Genomic DNA, 20,764 nt, shown 5'->3' with positions numbered 1-20,764 from the left:
ATGAAATTATTTGTGATGGAATATCATCGTAAATAATCTTATTTGCGATTGAAGATTTACATCACAAATAATTTATTTTTTTAAATTAAAATTTTTTTTAAAATTATTTGCCATTGAATGTTTTCATCATAAATAATTTTTTTTGCAATAAAAATATTTATGTTGTAAATTTTTCATCACAAGTAATTTATTTTATTTTTAAAAAAAATAAAATATATCTTTAAATTATTTATGATAAAAAAATTTTATCCCAAATAATCTTATTAGAGATGAAAATAAATCGATCGCTAATATATTTATTTATAATAGAAATTTACATTACTAATAATTTATTTTATTTTTTAAAAATTATTTTTTTTAATTATTTACAACATAAAAATCCATTATAAATAACTTTATTTCCAATGAAAATAAAATTTCATCTTAAATCAAGTTATTTATGATAAAAATTTCCATCATAAATAATTTATTTTATATTTTTTAAAATATTAAATTTATTTATTAAATTATTGATAATGAAAATTTTTATCATAAATAATTTTATACATGATAAAAATATATTTTCATCATAAAATTATTTATTTGTGATGAAACTTTTCTATCACAAATAATTTTAAAAAAAATCAATGAAAATATTTCATCATAAAAAAATATTATTATATATGAAAATTTTTATTTCATCATAAAATATTATCTGTGACTCTATTTTTAATGATTAATTATTAGCGATAAAATTTTTATCGCAAATAATTATTTATGATGGCAATTTAGTATTTGCAATATTTTCTTTGCATCACAAATTTCCTTTTTTGTTGTAGTGTTAGTCATGATAGTATGTGGTACCAATATCTAAGCTTCAATGCCATGCTTCAGAGCATAACATCTATAGGAGATAAAGAGAACATAAACTATATTATAGCAACCCAAGCACCTAAGGAAAGTAGAAGGAAAAAAATACTCATATTCCATTCAGCACTATTTCTATCTTCCTTGATCTTGGCATTGAGTCCACCATCATCACAACATTCACCAACCTTTTTTCCTTGACCTCCACCTCTATGTTGCCTATCAAGGATCACCCTTCCACCTCATCCTTACTCATGGTTGTTATTCTCTTTTTTTTTCTGTCCCTCTTTTTTTCTTCTTTTTTCTGTCCCTCTTTTTCTGTCCCTTTTTTTTTTCTTCCACCTCATCCTTACTCACCCTTCCACCTCAACCTTTTTTTTACTCATGATTCTTTTTTTTTTCTGTCCCTCTTTTACGGAAAGAGATGGATAGTGATTTCCAAGTTTTATAGGAGATGGCTTTCTTTAAGGCTTTGGAACTTTTGTGTACATGGTTTCCTTAGATAAGCGACTCTAGGGATTTATCCACACATAATATGCCATCTTTAAAGGAGCTTTAGGGATTTAAATATAGCCCATATCAACCCAACATCTTCCCTGGCTGAATCATGTGGGAAGAAAAAAAGACCTCTATAAGTCCTTGAGAAATTCTTTGTGCACCGCTCGTGGTGTAAAAGATCAGACATGGAGCATATCACTTCATCTTATTGGACCACATAGTCACCACTTCTCAACGCACATTTAGTGTCCACAGTTCTAAATTTTTTAATAATGAAAATATCCTTCCTTCTTTATGATATTCTATAAAAAAATTATGACATCCTATGCAGAAAGTCATAATTTCAATATAGGATACCATAATATCGGCACAGGATATCATAATTTTTTTGAAAGAAAAAGAGTATTTTCATCATTCAAAATTTCAAATAAAAAAATAGAACTACGGACATTAAATAGGCCACTACTACAGAAAGAACCTATGGCAGCACTTACTATGACAACGGTTCGAAAACTATTGCTATAGACTCTATGACAACGATTATACATAACCACTATCTTAGTTTTGACCTATAGCAGCAGTTACTTATAACTGCTACCATAGGATACATATAGCAATAGTTATTGAATAACCGCTACCATAGGTCTAACCGATGGCAACGGTTAGACCTATGGCAGTGGTTACACATAAACATTATCATACAATCGTTAGACCTATGGTAGTAGTTACACATAAACGTTGTTATACGTCTGATATATAGCAGTGGTTAATCAACCGCTATTACAAATTTGACTTGTAGCAGTGGTTATATATAATCACTGTCATAAATTTGAGATATGGCAGCGGTTACATATAACCGCTGTCATAGGCTTTACTTATGGCAGCGGTTACGTGCAACCACTATCATAAGTTAACCTATTGCAGTGGTTACTCATAACCACTACTATAGATCAAAACTACAGCAGTGATTATTTATAACTGCTATCATATCTCAAATCTATGGTAGTGGTTATATGTAACTGCTGTGATATAGTAGACCTATCGTAGCGGTTTTGTTTAACTGCTGCTATATCGATAAAATATAATTTTTTTCATATATTTTTATAAATATAATATAAATTTAAAATTTAAAATTCATCTTCATCATCCATTATCTAAATAATTATTATTAGAGTATCATGACAAAAGATCTCTTCGATCCGATGGCCCTAGCTATGTCAATGGATAAAATTTAATTTGGATGGTCATGAATGACTGCATAATGATCTGATAGATAGAGATTATTGATGGATTCAAAAACTTACAATGATGATCTTGATGATATTTGTAGTATACTATCAAAATTTTACTTCGATCAGACATCATTATCATGATCAATTTAGCATGTGATGATTTTGATTATTAAATAAAAAATGAGCGATCAAAAGGCCAAACTATGTCTGATTAAAGTGATTTTTGAGATAAATAATCTTTGCTATTACTTTAATCATTTGAACGATGATGATTATAAAATTCAAACTACGTATATATGAACCATCGAAGAATGGATACTAGAGTTACAAGAGAAGAAGAGCTAGCTCGTATTTGTTTTGATCGAGGAATGGATACTAGAGTTGTAAGAGAAAATGAGCTCATATGTGAAGGATAAGATTTATTTGATTCTTAACTAATAATTAAAGTGACACCTTTTAGATTCTGATTGATATTTTGTGCAACTTCAGTATTCATTCCTCGATCAAAATAAATACTTCCTCCTCTCGCAACTTCAGTGTCCATTCTTTGATGGTTTATATATACGTAGTTTGGATTTTATGATCACCACCGTTCAAATGATTAAAGTATAGCAAAGATTATTTATCTAAAAAATTATCTTAATTGAATGCAGTTTGACATTTTGATCATTCATTTTTTATTTAATGATTGAAATCATCGTGTGCTAAATTGAGCATGATAATAAAGTTTGATTGAAATAAAATTTTGATAGTGTGCTACAAATATCATCAAGATCATCGTTGTAAATTTTTAGATCCATCGATGATCTCTATCTGTAAGATCATTATGTGGTTGTTCGTGACCATCAAAATTAAATTTTATTGATCGACATAGCTAGGACTATCAGATCGAGACGATCTTTTGTTATAATACTTTAATAATGATTATTTAGATAATAAATGATAAAGATAGATTTTAAATTTTAAATTTATATCATATTCAAAAAAATATAAAAAAATTATATTTAGGCTCTATAGCAACGATTGAGAGATAACCGCTGCTTCATATCTATAGGTACGATTCTAAAGACCACTGCTATAGATCTATAGTAGTGGTTGCCTCAATCGCTGCTAAATATCTGTTGCAATAGTTGATAACCGCTGTCATTGACTTATAGTAGTGGTTTTAAAAATCGCTACCATAAATTTGGAAATTGTTCCAGCCGCACCCTCTCTTCTTCATTTTGTACCTAACTCTCTCTCTCCTACTCGAACTCTACCTGCACCCCACCGTCGGCCCACCATCGCCCCCTCCCTCTAGTGCCACCGTCGGCTTCGACCCCCTCGGACCCACCTCCCTCTTCTCCGCCATCAGTCCTCTCCACTGTCATCGCCGCCGCTGCCACTACCGCTACAAGGTAACCCTTTTTTTCTGTGGCTCCACGGGGAAGGGAGGAGCGGGGGGGTGGGGGCATGAGCGGAGAAGCTAGGGGGTGGGGCGGAGGACAAAGGGGGTGGGGGTCGTGGGGGTGGGGGGTGGAGGGGTGTGAGCAGAGGGGCAGCGCGGCACGGCACGACGTGGGGTGGGGTGGCCAGGGGGTGCGGCGAAGGATGGGGGCCGCAGGGGATTGAGGCTACAGGGGGTGGGGATCGGGGCCACAGGGGGTGGGGGGCACAAGTGGAGGCGCGGTGTGGTGCAGGGTGGGGTGGCGCGAGGGGTGGGGCAGAGGATAGGGAGGGGAGGGGTGGCGTGGGGTGGGGTGGGGTGGGGTGGCAAGGGGGGTGGGAGGGTGGTGGTGACGGGCTTGGGGGCAGTGGTTAGGGAGTGGGGTATTGAAATAATATAAATTTTATTATATTATTATCAAATACTAATTATAATAAAAATAATAATAATTAGGATCTAGATCAGGATCCGGTCTGGGTCGACTCGGATCTAGTTCGAAATCTGGGTCAAGATCATGATCGGGATCCAAGTGGGATCCAGATCGAATTTGGGTACATCTCTCTATTTTCGTAGAAAGATGCATGGTAGTGATTTAATGCATACTTTGATGTAATCTTAGACTCCTGTTCAAGAGTCGGTCATAGGGTCCCTAAAATAGACTCTGTGAACAGCTCTTGAATGCCCATTTGAGTAGTTCAAAAATGCATCAATTTTTTATTGTTGTCATGGCGTTCATTGTTCTATTATAAGAAATTTTGGCTTAGTTATCTTGTTTATTCTCTGGATATATATTAGATGCGGTTAAAATATGATTCATCTATATCGTGTACTTGGAGAACTGTAGGGAGATGCTGTCGGATTTTTTTTGGATATGGAAGAAAGAACAAAGCTATGGCAATAATAAAAGTGATGCATTTTTGAAAGAGATAAGATCATACCTATTAGGAAGGAGTTGGTAGAGTTAGGATTCATTAAGCATTATTTTGTTTGTCTATGTAATGATGTTATAAACTCTAAGTATTAGTATACGTGCGTAAATTATGAGCAATTGCTACCAAATTATCTAGCTATTATTGTGTTGTGTCTCATTTTCACACATGATTTAATTGCAGTATCACCATTATAACCATGAATAAGGGGTGGATGAAGTTGAATAGGCTCTCGTCAAAATATGAGGTCGAACTTCAAAAGTTTCTTGATTTTGCTATAGAGAAATTTGGAAACCATGGACTTATCCAATGTCCTTATAAAAAGTGTATGGGTATGCCTTGGTTATCTCATCAAGATATAAATGATCATCTCACTATTTATAGCTTTAAGTCTGGATATAAAATTTGTTGGGATCAACATGATGAGGATAGGCTGCAAGGAGGTGATGAACATGATAGAAGAGTGAAACAAATAGTTCGTAATATCTTTTCATTTGTTGGACACAATGATGATGCATCTACATCCATGCCTGATTCTGTGGTTAGAGGAATGACAAATAGTGAGGATGTGGAGAAGGTCCACAAGTTGATAGAGGATGCTAATGTTCCATTATATCCCGGATGTGAAAAGATGACGAAGCTTAAGTTCTTAATCTGGTTGTATCATGCAAAATGCTCCAATAAGTTCAGTAATAATGGAGTGAACTGCATACTAGAGCTTTTGAAGGACATTCTTTCGGATAATGTACCAATCTTGAAGAATAATTCTGAAGCATAGAAGATTATTGAACAGTTGGACTTTCCTTACAATAAGATACATGCATGTCCTAATGATTGCATGCTCTATTGAGAGGGGGATGCCAAACGAAATGAGTGTATGAGATACAGTATATCAAGATGAAAATAAAATAAAAATGGCACATCGACCCGTGTTTCTCAAAAATTGATGTGGCACTTTTCTTTGATACCGAGACACAGAAGTTGTTTATATCGGTAAGGACATCGAAGGATATGAGATGGCATGAAAAGAAGTGAACAAAAAATGATGCATTGAGGCATCCAACCGATGGAAAGACATGGCAAAAGTTAAATGAAATACATTTCGATTTTGCATAAGAGATACGCAATGTGAGGTTAGACTTGTCATGTGATGGTTTCAACCCGTTCAAGCACATACATACCAACCATAGTGTATGGCCAATGTTTGCTCATGTTTACAACCTTCCACCATGGATGTGTATGAAAAAATTCTTCGCTTTCAAGACAGTACTCATCTCTAGACCGATGGAGGTAGGAAATGATATTGATGTCTATTTGCAGCCTCTTATTATCGAACTGAAATAGTTGTGGATTTAGGGTGTTCCAACTTTTGATACTTTGATGAATGAGTCATTTTTTATGCACGCGATGCTTATGTGGATAATAAATAATTTTCTAGCTTAAGCCCTAATATCGGGTTGGAGCATGAAAGGTGAGCTAGCATGTCCAATTTGTGGAAAACACATCTGATCTAAAAGGTTAACACATCGAAGAAGCTTTAGCTTTATAGGGCATCGACGCTTCTTCTATTGAAACCATCCATAAAGAAGGGATGCACGCTCCTTCGATGGCACTGTTGAAGAAGGTGAGGCACCTAGCTGGATGTCTGAAAGTGAGATGTTGAGAGAGTTGGATGGTCTCTACATTGAATTTGAAAAAGATAATCCGATTAGTGGTAAGAAGAGGAAGCATCGATCAAAGACAAATGACACTTTAATTGAAGAAAAAAAAGCATATTCTTTAACTTGTCATATTGGAAGACAAACTTATTATGCTACTGCCTAGATGTCAAATACAATTGAAAAGAACGTATGCGAGCTCCTATTGGCAATGATCTTGTACATCAAGGATAAGACTAAAGATGATTTGAATTTTTGATTTGACTTGCAAGAATGGGATATTAAGAGATCACTCCATCCGAAGTCGGTAGGGAGAGAACAATGGAGGCTCCTTCATGCATGCTATATTATGAATGCCTTCGAATGGTCTACATTTCTTCATATGTTGGAGAATATAAAGATCCCAGATGGGTACTCAAGCAACATATTAAAGTGTGAGAACAATGTGAGACTTGCTGGATTGAAGACTCATGATTACCATATGTTGATGTAGGAGTTGATTCCAATAGATGTTCACCGTGTGTTACCAAAAAATATGAGAATGGCTGTTATTCATCTTTATAACTTTTATAGAGATATTTGTGTGAAGAGGTTACTCAAGAAAGATTTGAAGAAAATGAAGGCAAGGATGGTGACTATATTATGTGATCTGAAGAAGATATTTTTTACCATCATTTTTCACAGTTATGATGTATCTCATCGTGCACCTTACAGAAAAAATTACACTTGGAGGTTCAGTATTTTGTTGATGGATGTACCCCATCGAGAGAAATATTCAACTGCTGAAATCTTATGCAAGAATATATGAATCGTCTGGAGGGATCCATAGCAAAAAGTTATTTGGATCAAGAGTGTATAAATTTTTATACTATATACTTAACAAGCTCAAGACATATTGTAACTGACCAATGAAGAATCAGGATGATCAATATGAGCCAATTGCCTGCATTTGAGTTCATTCCATAGTCAAGTGGACTTTCTACTTCATACCACCTCACTGATTTGAGTATTGAGGAAAGGGATAAAGCGCACCGCTCCTTGCTGTTCAATTGTAATGTCATTGAGTCATACATAAGGTGAGTCACTCAGCCTTATTTATTTCTTATTACTTAAAAAAAATATCTCATTGCATGAATAACTCTAAATTTATTCCTTATGTAGCATACACAAGGAGGTCATAAGAGTAAAATTCGGTGCTCTAAACATACAGAAAAAGAGAAAATGCATAACAAAGAGTTTTTTGAGTGGTTCAAAGATCATGTGAGCAAGTATATATTCTTGCCTTGTATATCCTTTTTGAACATATTTATTAATTAGGTATCATTTTCTTAGGTGTGGAGATTACCGTCCGATAATGTGAGCCCTGAAGTGCGTGCTCTTTCAACCTAATCGCACTATGTGTGAGTACAAGCAGCTCATCATCAATGACTATAGGTTCAATATTCATAGTCGAGTTTTAAATATGATAGCACAAAATAGTAGTGTGATGTTGAGCACCATCACTGAATGTTATACTAGCTCGAGAGATTCATAGCTTCGTATGAAAGATTTGAACTATTATGAGGTTGTAGAGAAGATAGTCATCTTAGACTACTATTCTAAATGAATGGTTGCATTAATGAAATATGATTGGTTTGACACCTTATCACCGTCAGAGATGAAGATTGATGAGTGCAGTTTTACTCCCGTCAATATGCAACGTCATCTCTGCACTGAAGAATCATATATACTTGCCTCTCAAGCTAGCCAAATCTTTTATGTTAGTGATCGCTTGGAGCCTCAATGGGATATTGTTGTGAAGATGGTGCTTAGGTATATCTTTGATGATACCGAGTTTGATGACAATGTTGGACCATACATATAAAGTGTTCCTCTAAGATAAAACTTACGTAGTGTTGTCCAGATCTCAAATACTTTTGTCAGGAGCGATGGTGATGTCCATATTGTAAATGCTAGTAGGTGATAAGTTCAACATCCTGATATAAATATTAGTGTTTATTTATTTATACTCTACTAATATTATTGTTCAATAACATATTATATTTGTTAATGTTCATTAATGTTGCAGGTCATGATGGCACTGAAACGCCATCTAACCTTCACCCCCACCCCTCGATGGGCTACACGGAGCTCCGCCTCTGCATCCACCTCCACATCTGCATTGGCTTTGGAGGTACATACTCCTCCCACCGCATCAGCCTTGGCTTCGGCTTTGCAGGCACATCTTCCTCCCACTGACACATCTGAGCCTCCATCAATAGCCATGTCTCCGACACATACTCCACCTATCGATCTAGCTCTATCAGTATCCATGTCGTATGATTTCAGTGAGAGTTGATTTTTATTGTGTCAATTATTTATTTATTTATTGTATAATTATTGCACACTCTTATATATTTGTAATATATTTTCATTGCAGGTACATCATCCAGTAGGATATTTTGCGGTTCCATATGCATGCTGTTTGTATAAAACCGCCAGCATCAGGTCATGATGGAGTACGATCAGGAGGAGAGGCCAATAGGAGAGATCGCATAGTAGATACATTTCTTTTTTGGAGTACTTGTGAGGTAGTCCGACATCATTCCTATAGTGCCTGTAGACTGATGATTGATGGATCTTAATGTCAAGGATCGGATGTAGGAGGAGATTTGGATAAGTATATCTTAATTATATATATACGTGTGATATGTTTACAATATGTTTGATTAGAATAATTTCGTAACTCACTTCTGATAACTTTATGAGAGGAGGTACGATTTTCTAAATCATAAGAGGGCTTGAGATGTCTGACTGCAGAAGATTGAAGAGTTGTCTCAAAACTATAATGTCAAACTCCATAGAGGATGGCTAGAGTATCGTAGGGATACTGAGGAGAAGTTTATTCCTTGGATCCAAGACTATCCCCCGAGTTAGTGGGAGGGGATGGTTAGGTATTGGAGGAGACAGAACTTTTAAGTTTAATTTGTAACCGATGAATTTTTTATTATACTAACAATTGTATTTGATTTTAATTTATGTGATTTAAATATTTTTTAGACAGCATCTCATCTGAACTAGAAGAATCGGACTGCTCAGGAGTACACGTACACTCTCGGTCATGAGTCTATGGCCAGTCATGTGCATAGAGAGGTAATGAATTCTAACCCTTTAGTTTATAAGTTATTGAGTTGTTATTTTTTGCATATTTTTAACAAGCTGATTGATTGTTATAGCTGACAAAAGAAGAGATGATGCCCACCTATAGCACCATCTTTCGATCGAGTCATACAGACAAGAAGAGCAGGCTGATGAATGCCGCGATCGAGAGGATTTTTGTAAGTAATAACTAGAGTATGATTAGTATTATTATATTTCTTATGATATTTTATTTGAATTTATAATTACGGAAGCAGTTAGACACGTTTGTGAGCAAGGGCCCGGACACCTCTGGCCCCCATGACCATCTGTCTCAAGTCTTGAGATCTGAGTACTTTGGGAGGATTCATTACAGGCCCAGACATATACTGACGAGCTACTGATCTGAAGTAAACGTCTCCTCATATGCTTTCGAGATCATTAATCGGGAGCAGTTTGATGAGGCCTTGGCGCAAGCAGCTTAGACTCAGGAGTGCACATCTTAGGCTAAGAAGCGCACATCTCAGCTACAAAGCATCATATCCGCTATGGTGAGTCCATTTTTTGCTCATTTTAGAGCTGATTTATTGAGCATTCAAGATATGTTGGCTAGCGTTTCAGCTCCAGCTCTAGCTCTAATCCCTCCAACTCCTGCTCCAACCTCTCTAGCTCCTGCTCCAGCCCCTTTCGGTCCTACTTCAGCCCCTCCTGATGATAACGAGATATTTGGAAAGAAAGATTTTGATTTAAGAGATTTTTTATTTATTTTATTTTTATTTAAAAAATATTATAATATAATTTGATCAGTAATACAATTTGAGTATTTGAGATATATTTCTGCATTATTATTGAGTTTTATGCAAAATTTTTGATTCTTGTAAGTTTTAATTTGAGTAATTATATATTGAATTATGTTTATCAGATAAAAAATGATAAATTTAAGTAATTAAAAAATTGCTACTGTAAGAAAAAAGCTACGACACCGGTTGTGAACCACTATCATAGGCTAAAAAATCTCTGCCATAGTCTACGGTAGCGATTGCACATCTACTGTTGTACCCGTTTTAACCACTACCTGTTGGTTTGTGCCAACAGCTGCCATAGATCTACGGCAGTGGTTGGACAACCGCTACTGTAATCTGTGACAGCGGTTCTATAACCGCTGCTATATAATTTAACACAGTAGTTGTATCTACGGCAGCAGTTGGATAACCGTTGTTGTAATCTATGACAGTAGTTTCATAACTGCTGCTATACAATTTAATATAGTGGTTATACAACCGCTGCTATACATTCTATAGTAGCGGTTAAATAACCACTGCTATATAAATAATATAGCAGCGGTTGTATAATCGCTGCTATAACTAATTGCTGCGATAACTTCTATAGCAGCGGTTAGTCAACCTCTACTATATTGTAAGCTATAGCAGCGGTTACCGCTGCTATACCCATATGTGGCAGCGATTATATTAACTACTACAATAACCGCTGCCATAGATCTACAGCAATGGCGACAGTGGTAGCGGTTTTGAAATCACTGTCGTAAGCTATGGTAATAATTTTTTTGGCTATGACACCAGTTATTGACCGCTGCTGTAGCCAATTTTTGTAGTAGTGGACATTAAATACATGTTGAAAAATGGTGGCTACATAGTCCAATAGGACGAAGCGGTGCACTCCATGTCAGATTTTCTACGTTGCGAGCGGTGTACAAAGAATTTCGCATCGGTCCTTTTCTCTTCCTGCAAATCAACAAGCCGATAATCTGAGATTTTTTAGGCTGGAACTTCGGTGGGCTCGTAAAAGATATTAGCTAGATAGGCTAACAAGCTTAATTCCTATAAAATATTCTCATAAAAATATCCCAACATACCATTAATCCTACCGAATTTTGAAGAATGTATTCATGCATAAAGGACAAATTGCTCCACCTATTGCAGGCTTTTGCTATGAATACTACGATTTTCATTCAAAGGCACACTCATATGGAGCTTAAATTTATTGAATTCCTATGGTATATGAAGTTCAATTTTAGTTCTTGAACCTAGCAAAATTATTGATCTCTCTATGCACTTTCGACAATTATAAAACCGTTGCGGCATCAAGAACTTCAAAATTAGTTTGGTTAGTACCTGCTCCACCAATTGAAATATAACTAGATGTTAGCTCTGGTCCACACCTTTCAGGAAGATTGCTTTGTGTAATCACACGGTTAAGTCCTCCAAGTGCCATCCTAAGCGCTTCTCTCTATATTTACTTAGAATATGCTAGGATATTATACCTTCTTGGTCTCTAACAACATGTCCAATACTTTTATTTGTTACAATTGATTTGAGTTGATGTGTTTGAAATCGGGTATCATCAACTTAATATTCTATACAAATACTGAAACAATTCAAGATCATTATGAGGCACTGTATAATCCTAGTAATCTGGATCTAACTTTTACTAGAGTCACAAGCCCTTCTTTCCCACTGCCTTCATTTCAAAATATTATGTCTTCCTTAACATCCCCCTCCATTTTAGTCTACTTCAGAACTGATGCATTACGGTCAAATTCCCTCCAATAAGGACCAATAATATATAGCCTACCAAACATAACGAGAGACAATTAATAATTTGCATGTATGAAAGCATCAGATGTGATCAGTTTTATCCGATGCTTTTCTTTATCTCCCCAAATTGTCTTTTCATATAGCGAATCTATCTTTACGATAAATAATACATGCTTTCTGTAGAGGCCGAAGCAAACTCATCTGGTATGAGGGCACATATTTATCATCATCTCACGCACCGAGTCCTCTTGATTGACTGCATAAGCATGATTGGGATTTATGACTTACAATTCATATTCTCCCTATTTCTCTGTAATAGCCCAGCTCTTAGCCCATGGGCGGGCCCGAAGAGACCCGGACCCGTGGGTCACGCGTGCCTAGCACGTGCTAAAGGATGAGACTCCGATTGGGAGTCTTGTTCCTCTCCTGACTCCGGCGGACACCGGGAGTCCTAGGGCCAGCCAAATTCCGCTAAAACTCTAAGATCTCATCTATAAAAGGATGCCTTCTCGTCCTCTTAGGATCTCATCTATTACAGGCTTTTTCTTGGTGTTTTCCCGTAGAGTTCTGTCGGAAAGGCTTGCAGGAATCGCCTTTGGGCTTCGCCAAACTGAGGTATCCACCGTCTGCCTCCTTCTCTTCCTTTTTTTTTTTTTTTTTTTTCCGCCCTGCTGGTCGCTTTCGATGTCTTGCTGTGGACCGGCGAGCTGCTGGATGGCCGGGAACAGGGTCTCCCCTTTCGTTTTTTTTGTTTCCCTCTTCTTCTTTGCTTCATCGACCACCGCCAGCCGTGGCCGTTGCCGGGATCGTCGCCTGTTCACCGCCGGACGCCGTTGTGGGTCACCGGCCATGGGTCACCGTGGCCGTGTTTGAGAAGAAGAGGGAAGGCGTGGTGGGTTTCCCGTTTTTCCTTTTTTTTTTTTTTTCTTTCTTTTTTTTTTCTTTTTTTTTTTTTTTGGATGAAGTTGGGTTCCCCGTTTGAAGAAGCAAAGAGAGAGCTATGTCTCTCTCGTCTCCCCTGTCTCTCTCTCTCACTCAATCTTTCTCTCTCATCGTGACATAAAGTTGAAATCTACGCATTAAACTGCATGATAAAGACTTCGCCATCTAATTACTTTGAAGCAAGTAGGAGTACTGCGATATTTATTTAGAGGCAGCAAATTTCTCCTGTGCATTCTCTATATCAACAGTTTTCAAGATCTGTAGTGGGAAATGTGGTATGGATTTAGAGGAAACAAACTTACCCATGTTTGTTTCTCATTCTCTAAATTAGACTACATTAACAGTTTTTCAGATCTAATGGCAATCGGTGGCAGGTGAATTCAACTGCATTCCCAATTTTATTTACCAAAAAAAAAAAAATGCAACAGATTGAGTTTCTGTATTCCCAATTTTAGTTACTACAATGGGTATAAGTTGGGAGATGTCAAAAGGAAAACTACTATGAGTTGAACAGAAGAATAAGATTCTTCTTATCCTCGATAGTGCACAACAATAGATGGTTTAGATTGCTAGATTAACTAGGTAAATTTCTTTTGATGAGTGGGTTTACTCTTTATGAGTTGGGAGACGTCAAAAGGAAAACTATTATGAGTTTAACAGAATAAAATTCTTCTTATCCACAGCGAACACTAATAGATGGTTTAAATTGCTGAATTCACTAGGTAAATCTTTTTTTTGCTGATTGGGTTTAATCTTGTAGAGGAACAATTTTCTGAATAGGAAACCATTGAGTAGAACCTTTTGACACCCTAGTTCTCAACTCAGGGTATAGACTGAGTTGAGTTGTCTCTAGTAAAGGTAAGAATTTTCAAACATTGATCACCTATTTATATATGCACTATTTTCATGCATCAATGTGGTTTTTATGGCTAGTTGTTATATACTTGTTTATTAAGTATATATATAGTTCTATATGAATTTATGTATCATATATCACTAATTCTAGTTTGGGTGGACTTTGATATTTGTATGTATCGAATTTTATAGAAGAGTATGATCTTGAATCATAATTATTTAATATGTAGTTGAATTGTGTGATCGAATAATAGTTTGTAGTGCTCTAGACTAGCTACATTATTGATGCTCAACATAGGTCGGAAATATGACATTATTGATGCCGCCATAAGCCGAAATGTGCTACTACTGATATCCTGCCACAGGTCGAAAATATCGTATTATTGATGCCTGACCATGGATTGAAAATATGGTTATGGTAGTTTAGAGATGAGTACCTAAATATTATTGAATCTGATATATAGTGATTTGACATAATTATATGACATGATGTACAGTACTAAAAGACGTGTTGCTATGCACGATTGTGGTATTTTATGGCATGAAATTTGTCTAAGTAATAATTATTTGATAATTTCTGATTTTTATTATTATATTGAGATATGTGTGGGCATTTCTTATTAAGCTAGGAAACCCATATCCATCAATTATATTATTTTCTAGTCAGAGGATGTGTAGTTTGGATAGTTTTGATGGGTTGGGCATGGAGTTCAAGCATCAGAATTATTAGTTAGTTAGTTATTTGATGTCGGATGAACATCGAAACTATAAACTTTATTGTTTGATATTGATGTATTTATTTAGTTCAAATAATATAGCTGAATTTTTGATGGATATGATCATAATCTCTAAGGCTCTAGAGTTTATGTAACTATGTCACCTGGTCAACCCAGGTGACAGGTTTGAGCTGTAACATCTAAATTACTTACTAACTTATTGTTTGTTTCCTTTGTTTTAGCAAATGTCTGATAGCACATTAGACCAAATGTCTCATGGAAAGGCAGTTCAATTACACACCTCAAATGAAAATGAGGAGGAGCATGCAACATCAAGGCCATGGTCAGATCTTCCATTGGAGATTGTGGAGTTATTTGCAGCACATCTCTCTTGGGTGGACCAGATACATTTTAATGCAGTCTGCAAGAATTGGAACTCAATCTCTGATAACTTTCAAACTAAAAAGCATATGCCAGTGCTCATGTATACTTCAGGTTCTGATGGGGAATGCAACTTCTTTGACCCTATTGACGGAAAGAGTTACAGCATAGAGATTGAGGAACTCTCATCAGATGAGCCACTTGATTTACGCTTCTCTAAGAATGGATGGGTCTTGATTTCTGAAGGTGATTTGTCCTTATTTATAATCAATCCATTTACTGAGACAGTCATCAATCTTCCAGAGCTTGATGAATCTTTGTACTGCTTCACCGGCATTTCGTTTTCTTCCCCACCAACATCTTCAGATTGTGTGGTTTTTGGCATTGGAGGTACAAACAGTACTTATGTTTATATTTCATTGTGGCGCCATGGTGACAATGCTTGGAAAGATCTATGGTATGATAATAATCTCCCATTCTGTGCAACTCACAACAATCCTGTTTTTCATCATGGCCTTTTCTACTGCCTTGGTTCATATGGAAACCTTGGAGTTTTCAATCCAAGGGACATGACATGGACAGTTCTTGAAAGGCCAAAACCAATTCATTCTGTGGTGAATGAAGAGAGAAGGCTGGAAGATTGCTATTTGGTGGAATCTAATGGAGAGCTCTTATCTGTTTTCAATGGTAATGTTGCAAAGCCAATTCTTGTATTTAGGTTGGATAAATCAAAGATGACTTGGAGGAAGGTAGACGATCTCGGAAAGGAAACATTATTTTTGGATGTTAGAACTTCTCTCTCGGTGCGAGCACCAAAGAAAGAATTCGGAAGCAGGATATACTTTCCTAGGTTCAGCAACGATGATCATAGGAAGGGAGTATACTATTCTATGAGAAGTCGGGAGTATTATCCTAAGTTCTATGGTGTGAAAGAACCGGTGGATTGTCTCTGGATTGAGCCAAGCTTGTATGATGATGAGTGAAGAATTTGCTATAGGAAAGGCCTAGATGTACAAGAATAAGGACTTGCTCAAAATGTAGTTGTAGTCATGGAGTTGGTTATTTTATTGTAGTCATGGAGTTGGTTATTTTATTGCTCTTCAATAAATCAAGAATCTTTAAGCCAACTATGGTGTCAATATTCATTCCAGTCTTGAATAAAATGGTATTATTAATGTTTGTTATGTGGCTTAACTCTCATAACGACTGGTAGATTGCTAATTTCTAACTTTTTTATGTACCAATTTGTGATGCACAAGGAACCACTCAAAAATTACATTGTTCTAGAAGGTTATCATGCTCATCCTATTCAATATATTTAAGAAAATAGTTTGAAAAACCTCCGACATACATATAATTTGGCAACTAATATTCTGTAATATATTGATTTATATTAGCTGATGTAAGAAGTATTTGAAATTTCATATCTATTGTGTCAATATTTGTGCGATTTCTCATCTAAGGGTGTTCTCGGGTAGTGTTCAATCTGCCACTTCTATAGTTGATTAGCATCTATTATGAAGATAGCGGTTACATTTTGATAGATCCAAAATCATATGGAATGCAGTGGTAAGGAAGCACTTGACGTCCCAAAATCATTCAAAACGTATGGCTCTAAACTAAGCGGACTGGAGGAAAAGGATTCATAGATCTAATCCCAATTAATTCAAAATCAAGGCCTAGTTGACTTGATTTAGAGTTGTAGTTAAACTTATTGGATTGATCGTAAATGACCAAAATAAGTAGAATAACAATTTAACTGAAAGGATTTCTGCCAACAGGTCATATGATAAATGGAGTTATTTGTAAAAATTACTAGGCCCAAAGTTTCAAAATTTTGAACCGTTCTCATTTTAAATTGAATATTTGGAAATAAGAGAACATAGGTACTGCAGAATGATGAATCTACGGCGAATTCCTAAATAGTAACATGTGAATAAATTCTGCACCTTGGTCTCTTCCTCTTTTTTCCTGACAACTTCAGAAATTTTGAATTATATTTTAAAAATAGCATCTAATTCTGAAATAATATTACCATTCCTAAATCTACATCACCATCAGCACCATCCAGGCTTTTTCCCATCCATTATGGTGTTTGCTAAAGACGCACAAATCAGAGTCTGATAAGGCCCCATTCCCTCTAAAATTTGTGTTGCATTCTGGGCCAAGCCAAAATTACGCAAGAAAAGGTCCTAACTCTGAATATTATATATGATTTCTCAAGTCACCGAGCATGATAGATCTTTTTTGCTTAAAATCTTCATGTACCTAACTTTTTGCTTTATGTAAGCCCTTATCATCCAACAAGCTGTATCTGAGCCAAGACTCACGGTGTTCGGCTCTGTTCACCAGCAAGAAACAAGAAAACAATAAAGACTTTGCAGATAGGATGAGAATCAGCATAGTTAAATAAATTTAAAAGTTGGAGATTGTCCATAGAAATGGACTAGAAAGATTAACGTTATTGGAAGGTCAAATCCAATTGCATCACATGCATCAGATCCCAAGACAAAATGGATATGATTCTTAAATTGTTTACAATCGCCCATGCGGTCTTCTAAAACTTATGTTGTGCACTTGAGAAAAGACAGATGGATAGGTTTCGTGGAAGTGAAATATTCACATTAATAAAGAGGATCATGGGAGATGCTTACCCTGTGTCAATTTTGCATCTTATGTAACAAGCATCTGCATTTAGCTTTGATATTGGCAGCTAATTAAAGGGAAAAATGGATGGCTGCTATTCAACTTAAGATGCCAAATGTTGTTATGGTAGTATATTGTATATTACAAAGCAATCCCTACAAGTATGCTAATGCATGGTTCTCCAAATTTCTGAAAGAAATCAAGAAAATCTGATTTGCTTACCAAATTTCAAGCCCTTGACTGTAACGAGGACTTTGTTCCCTTTCTCCTTCTGATTTTGAGAACAGGTTGGCCCTTAAGAGAGATTTATTTCAGATCTATAAAAATGAATAGACTTACTTGGGAGCAACGTTCCAAGGCGCATTGGCTCCAAGGGGTTTTTTACTAAATATTATTTTTTTAAAACATAAATCCAAATCTACTCCTCATCCCAACTTATTTTCCAAAGTACGATATTTGGCTGATTGGACTGTGACATGGTGAAATTGTACGTTGAACATATCATGCAATTTTAAGATGAGCTAGAACATGCAATTTCAAATCAACATGACCCACTACAGTTAAAATTTTAAAAAATTTAAATTTTAAATGGGAATCATATGTTGGACATGCAATTTCAATTTGAAACAGCATGTTCAACCTATAGTTTCTTTTTTTTTTTTTTTTTTTTCCTCACTTCATACTGAGGGGCAAGGGCAGAAGATGCGAGGTGCAAATGCTAGGGCTGGAGGAGGGTGGAGGGAGGGGGGCTGGATCACGTGGAGCCGCAAGAGGTGCGAGATGCGGACTTTGCCGAGGCTAGAGGAGGAGGGGGGATGCTGGATGGGGGGTGTTGTATGGAGTGTGTGGGGTGCAACACGTGGGGTCGTGGGGGGCCGCTAGGGTGTGGCGCAAATAGCAATGGCTTGGATGTCACATGGGAAGAGAGAGGCGACGATGAGGGGAGGTTCATGACAACGGGGAGGTCCGAGCGTAAGACTCAAGGGAAGGTCACGGAGGAGCAGCAGTCGAGTAGACGAACTGTGGGTGGCACGTCGGAGGGAATGGGTGTAGGGTGGCCACGGGCAAAGGAAGGTGGAGGATCAAAGGAGAAAAGAGAAATGAAAAGTAATATATTAATGATATATTCATAAAATAAAATATATATTGATAAAATAATATATTAATGTATTAATAATATGATATTTTATTAAAAACTAATAAATATATTTATCACTAAAATAAAAATTTTATATAATAATAAAATATATATTATTTTAAAATAATTATATAATAAATAAAAATATTATTTTAAAATGATATATTTACTAAATAAAAAAAATATCCCGTGTATTGTGCGGGTGATATGCTACTAATAATAATAATACAACATGGCATCGGAGGGGGTGTGGAGTAGCGACGGGTGGGTGGAGCAGCTGACCATAGAGAACAGAAATTTTATTTGAATATATTTTATATTTTAATATTTGATTAGATTTGATTTGAATCATAATTATATTCAAAAGCTTATTTCAGATAATATCATTCATTTCAGATCCAACAAAACTTACACAATAATGATGAAGTCGTTGTAGTTGCTCTATCTATTTTATGATCAGCTATATGGAGCAGTTATTAAAGTTTGAAAGGATTTCTAGATTAAGCTAAGTCCAATGGATGAGCTTCAAATCAGCAGACATAAGGATCAGTGAAAATAAATTGCCGAAATAAGAATCAGCGTTTGAAGATTAGATCGATAGTAGGGATCGGATCGGATCGGATCGATAATGACATATTTTTATTTAATAAATATATCATTTTACAATAATATTTTTATTTATTATATAATTATTTTAAAATAATATATATTTTATTATCATATAAAACTTTTATTTTAGTAATAGATATATTTATTGATTTTTAATAAAATATCATATTATTAATACATTAATATATTATTTTATCAATATAAATTTTATTTTATTAATATATCATTTTATTAATTCTAATATGTTATGCCATATTACATAAATACCTTCTATTTCTAAATTACAAAAAATCTTCAACATAAATTTTCATAATAAAATAATATTTTATTATTAATACCTTCTATTTCTATTTCTAATAATAATAATATTTTATTATTAATAAAGTAATATGACTTTTCGTTTTTCTCTTCCCTCTGATCCTCCGCCTTCTTCTGCCCACAACTGACCCGCACTCACCCCCTCTGGTGCACCATCCATGGCTCCTCTGCTTGGCCACCGCTCTTCGATGCCCTTTCCCTCGGACCCCATGAGCGGACTTCCCCATCGTCACGGACCTCGCTTCTTCGCCGCCTCCCTCTCCTCATGTGACGTCTAGGCCGTCACTGTCTGTGCCGCACCCCCTATGACCCCCCACGCCCTCCGTGGCTCCCCTGAACCGCACCCCACGCCCCTCCGGCTCCATGCAACACCCCCCATCCGACAACCCCCCTCCTCCCCCTGGCCCCAGTGAAGCCCGTGCCCCTTGCGGCTCCACGCAACAAATCTCCCCTCCCCCAGCCCCGGTGCTCGCACCTCATGCCCCCTGCGGTCTCTCCCCAACCCGTGCCCTCTTACATCTTCCGCTCTCGCCTCTCAGAACGAAGGGAGGAAAAAAAAACGGAATGAAACTACATGTTCAATACGAAACTGTACCTTCAATATGTGGTTTTAATTTAAATTTTATATATTTTAAAATTTTAACTGTAGCAAGCAATGTAGGCTTAAAATGCATATTGAACATGCAGTGTCAAGTTCAGCTCACCTTGGAATGCATGTTGAGATTTCATGTTGAAATGCACATGCAATTTCGCCGCATCGCGGCCCAGTCAACTCAAACGCCGTATTTTTGAAAATAAATTGGGATAAAGAGTAAATTTGAAATTAAGTTTTAAAAAAATAATATTAAAAAAAACCCGTCTCCGGGAGGGGGAGATTATTTCCTTAAATAGTTGTGGC

At 36.1% G+C, this 20,764-nt stretch overlaps 1 protein-coding gene across 1 annotated transcript; it reads left to right on the top strand.

The window, feature by feature from the left end:
* The first annotated feature begins 12,933 nt into the window (after positions 1-12,933).
* LOC140856520 (F-box/kelch-repeat protein At1g57790-like) lies at positions 12,934-16,282 on the top strand. Its single transcript, XM_073254020.1, has 2 exons — positions 12,934-13,153; positions 15,017-16,282. Exon 2 carries the CDS (start codon positions 15,020-15,022, stop codon positions 16,136-16,138), a length of 1,119 nt encoding a protein of 372 aa, XP_073110121.1. The 5' UTR covers positions 12,934-13,153; positions 15,017-15,019; the 3' UTR covers positions 16,139-16,282.
* Positions 16,283-20,764: the final 4,482 nt, after the last annotated feature.

The sequence above is a fragment of the Elaeis guineensis genome, chromosome 3, assembly GCF_000442705.2.
Source record: "Elaeis guineensis isolate ETL-2024a chromosome 3, EG11, whole genome shotgun sequence".
Lineage (NCBI taxonomy): Eukaryota > Viridiplantae > Streptophyta > Magnoliopsida > Arecales > Arecaceae > Elaeis > Elaeis guineensis.
Note: the sequence above shows the minus strand (reverse complement) of the source record. Positions and strands in the feature narration are given on the sequence as shown.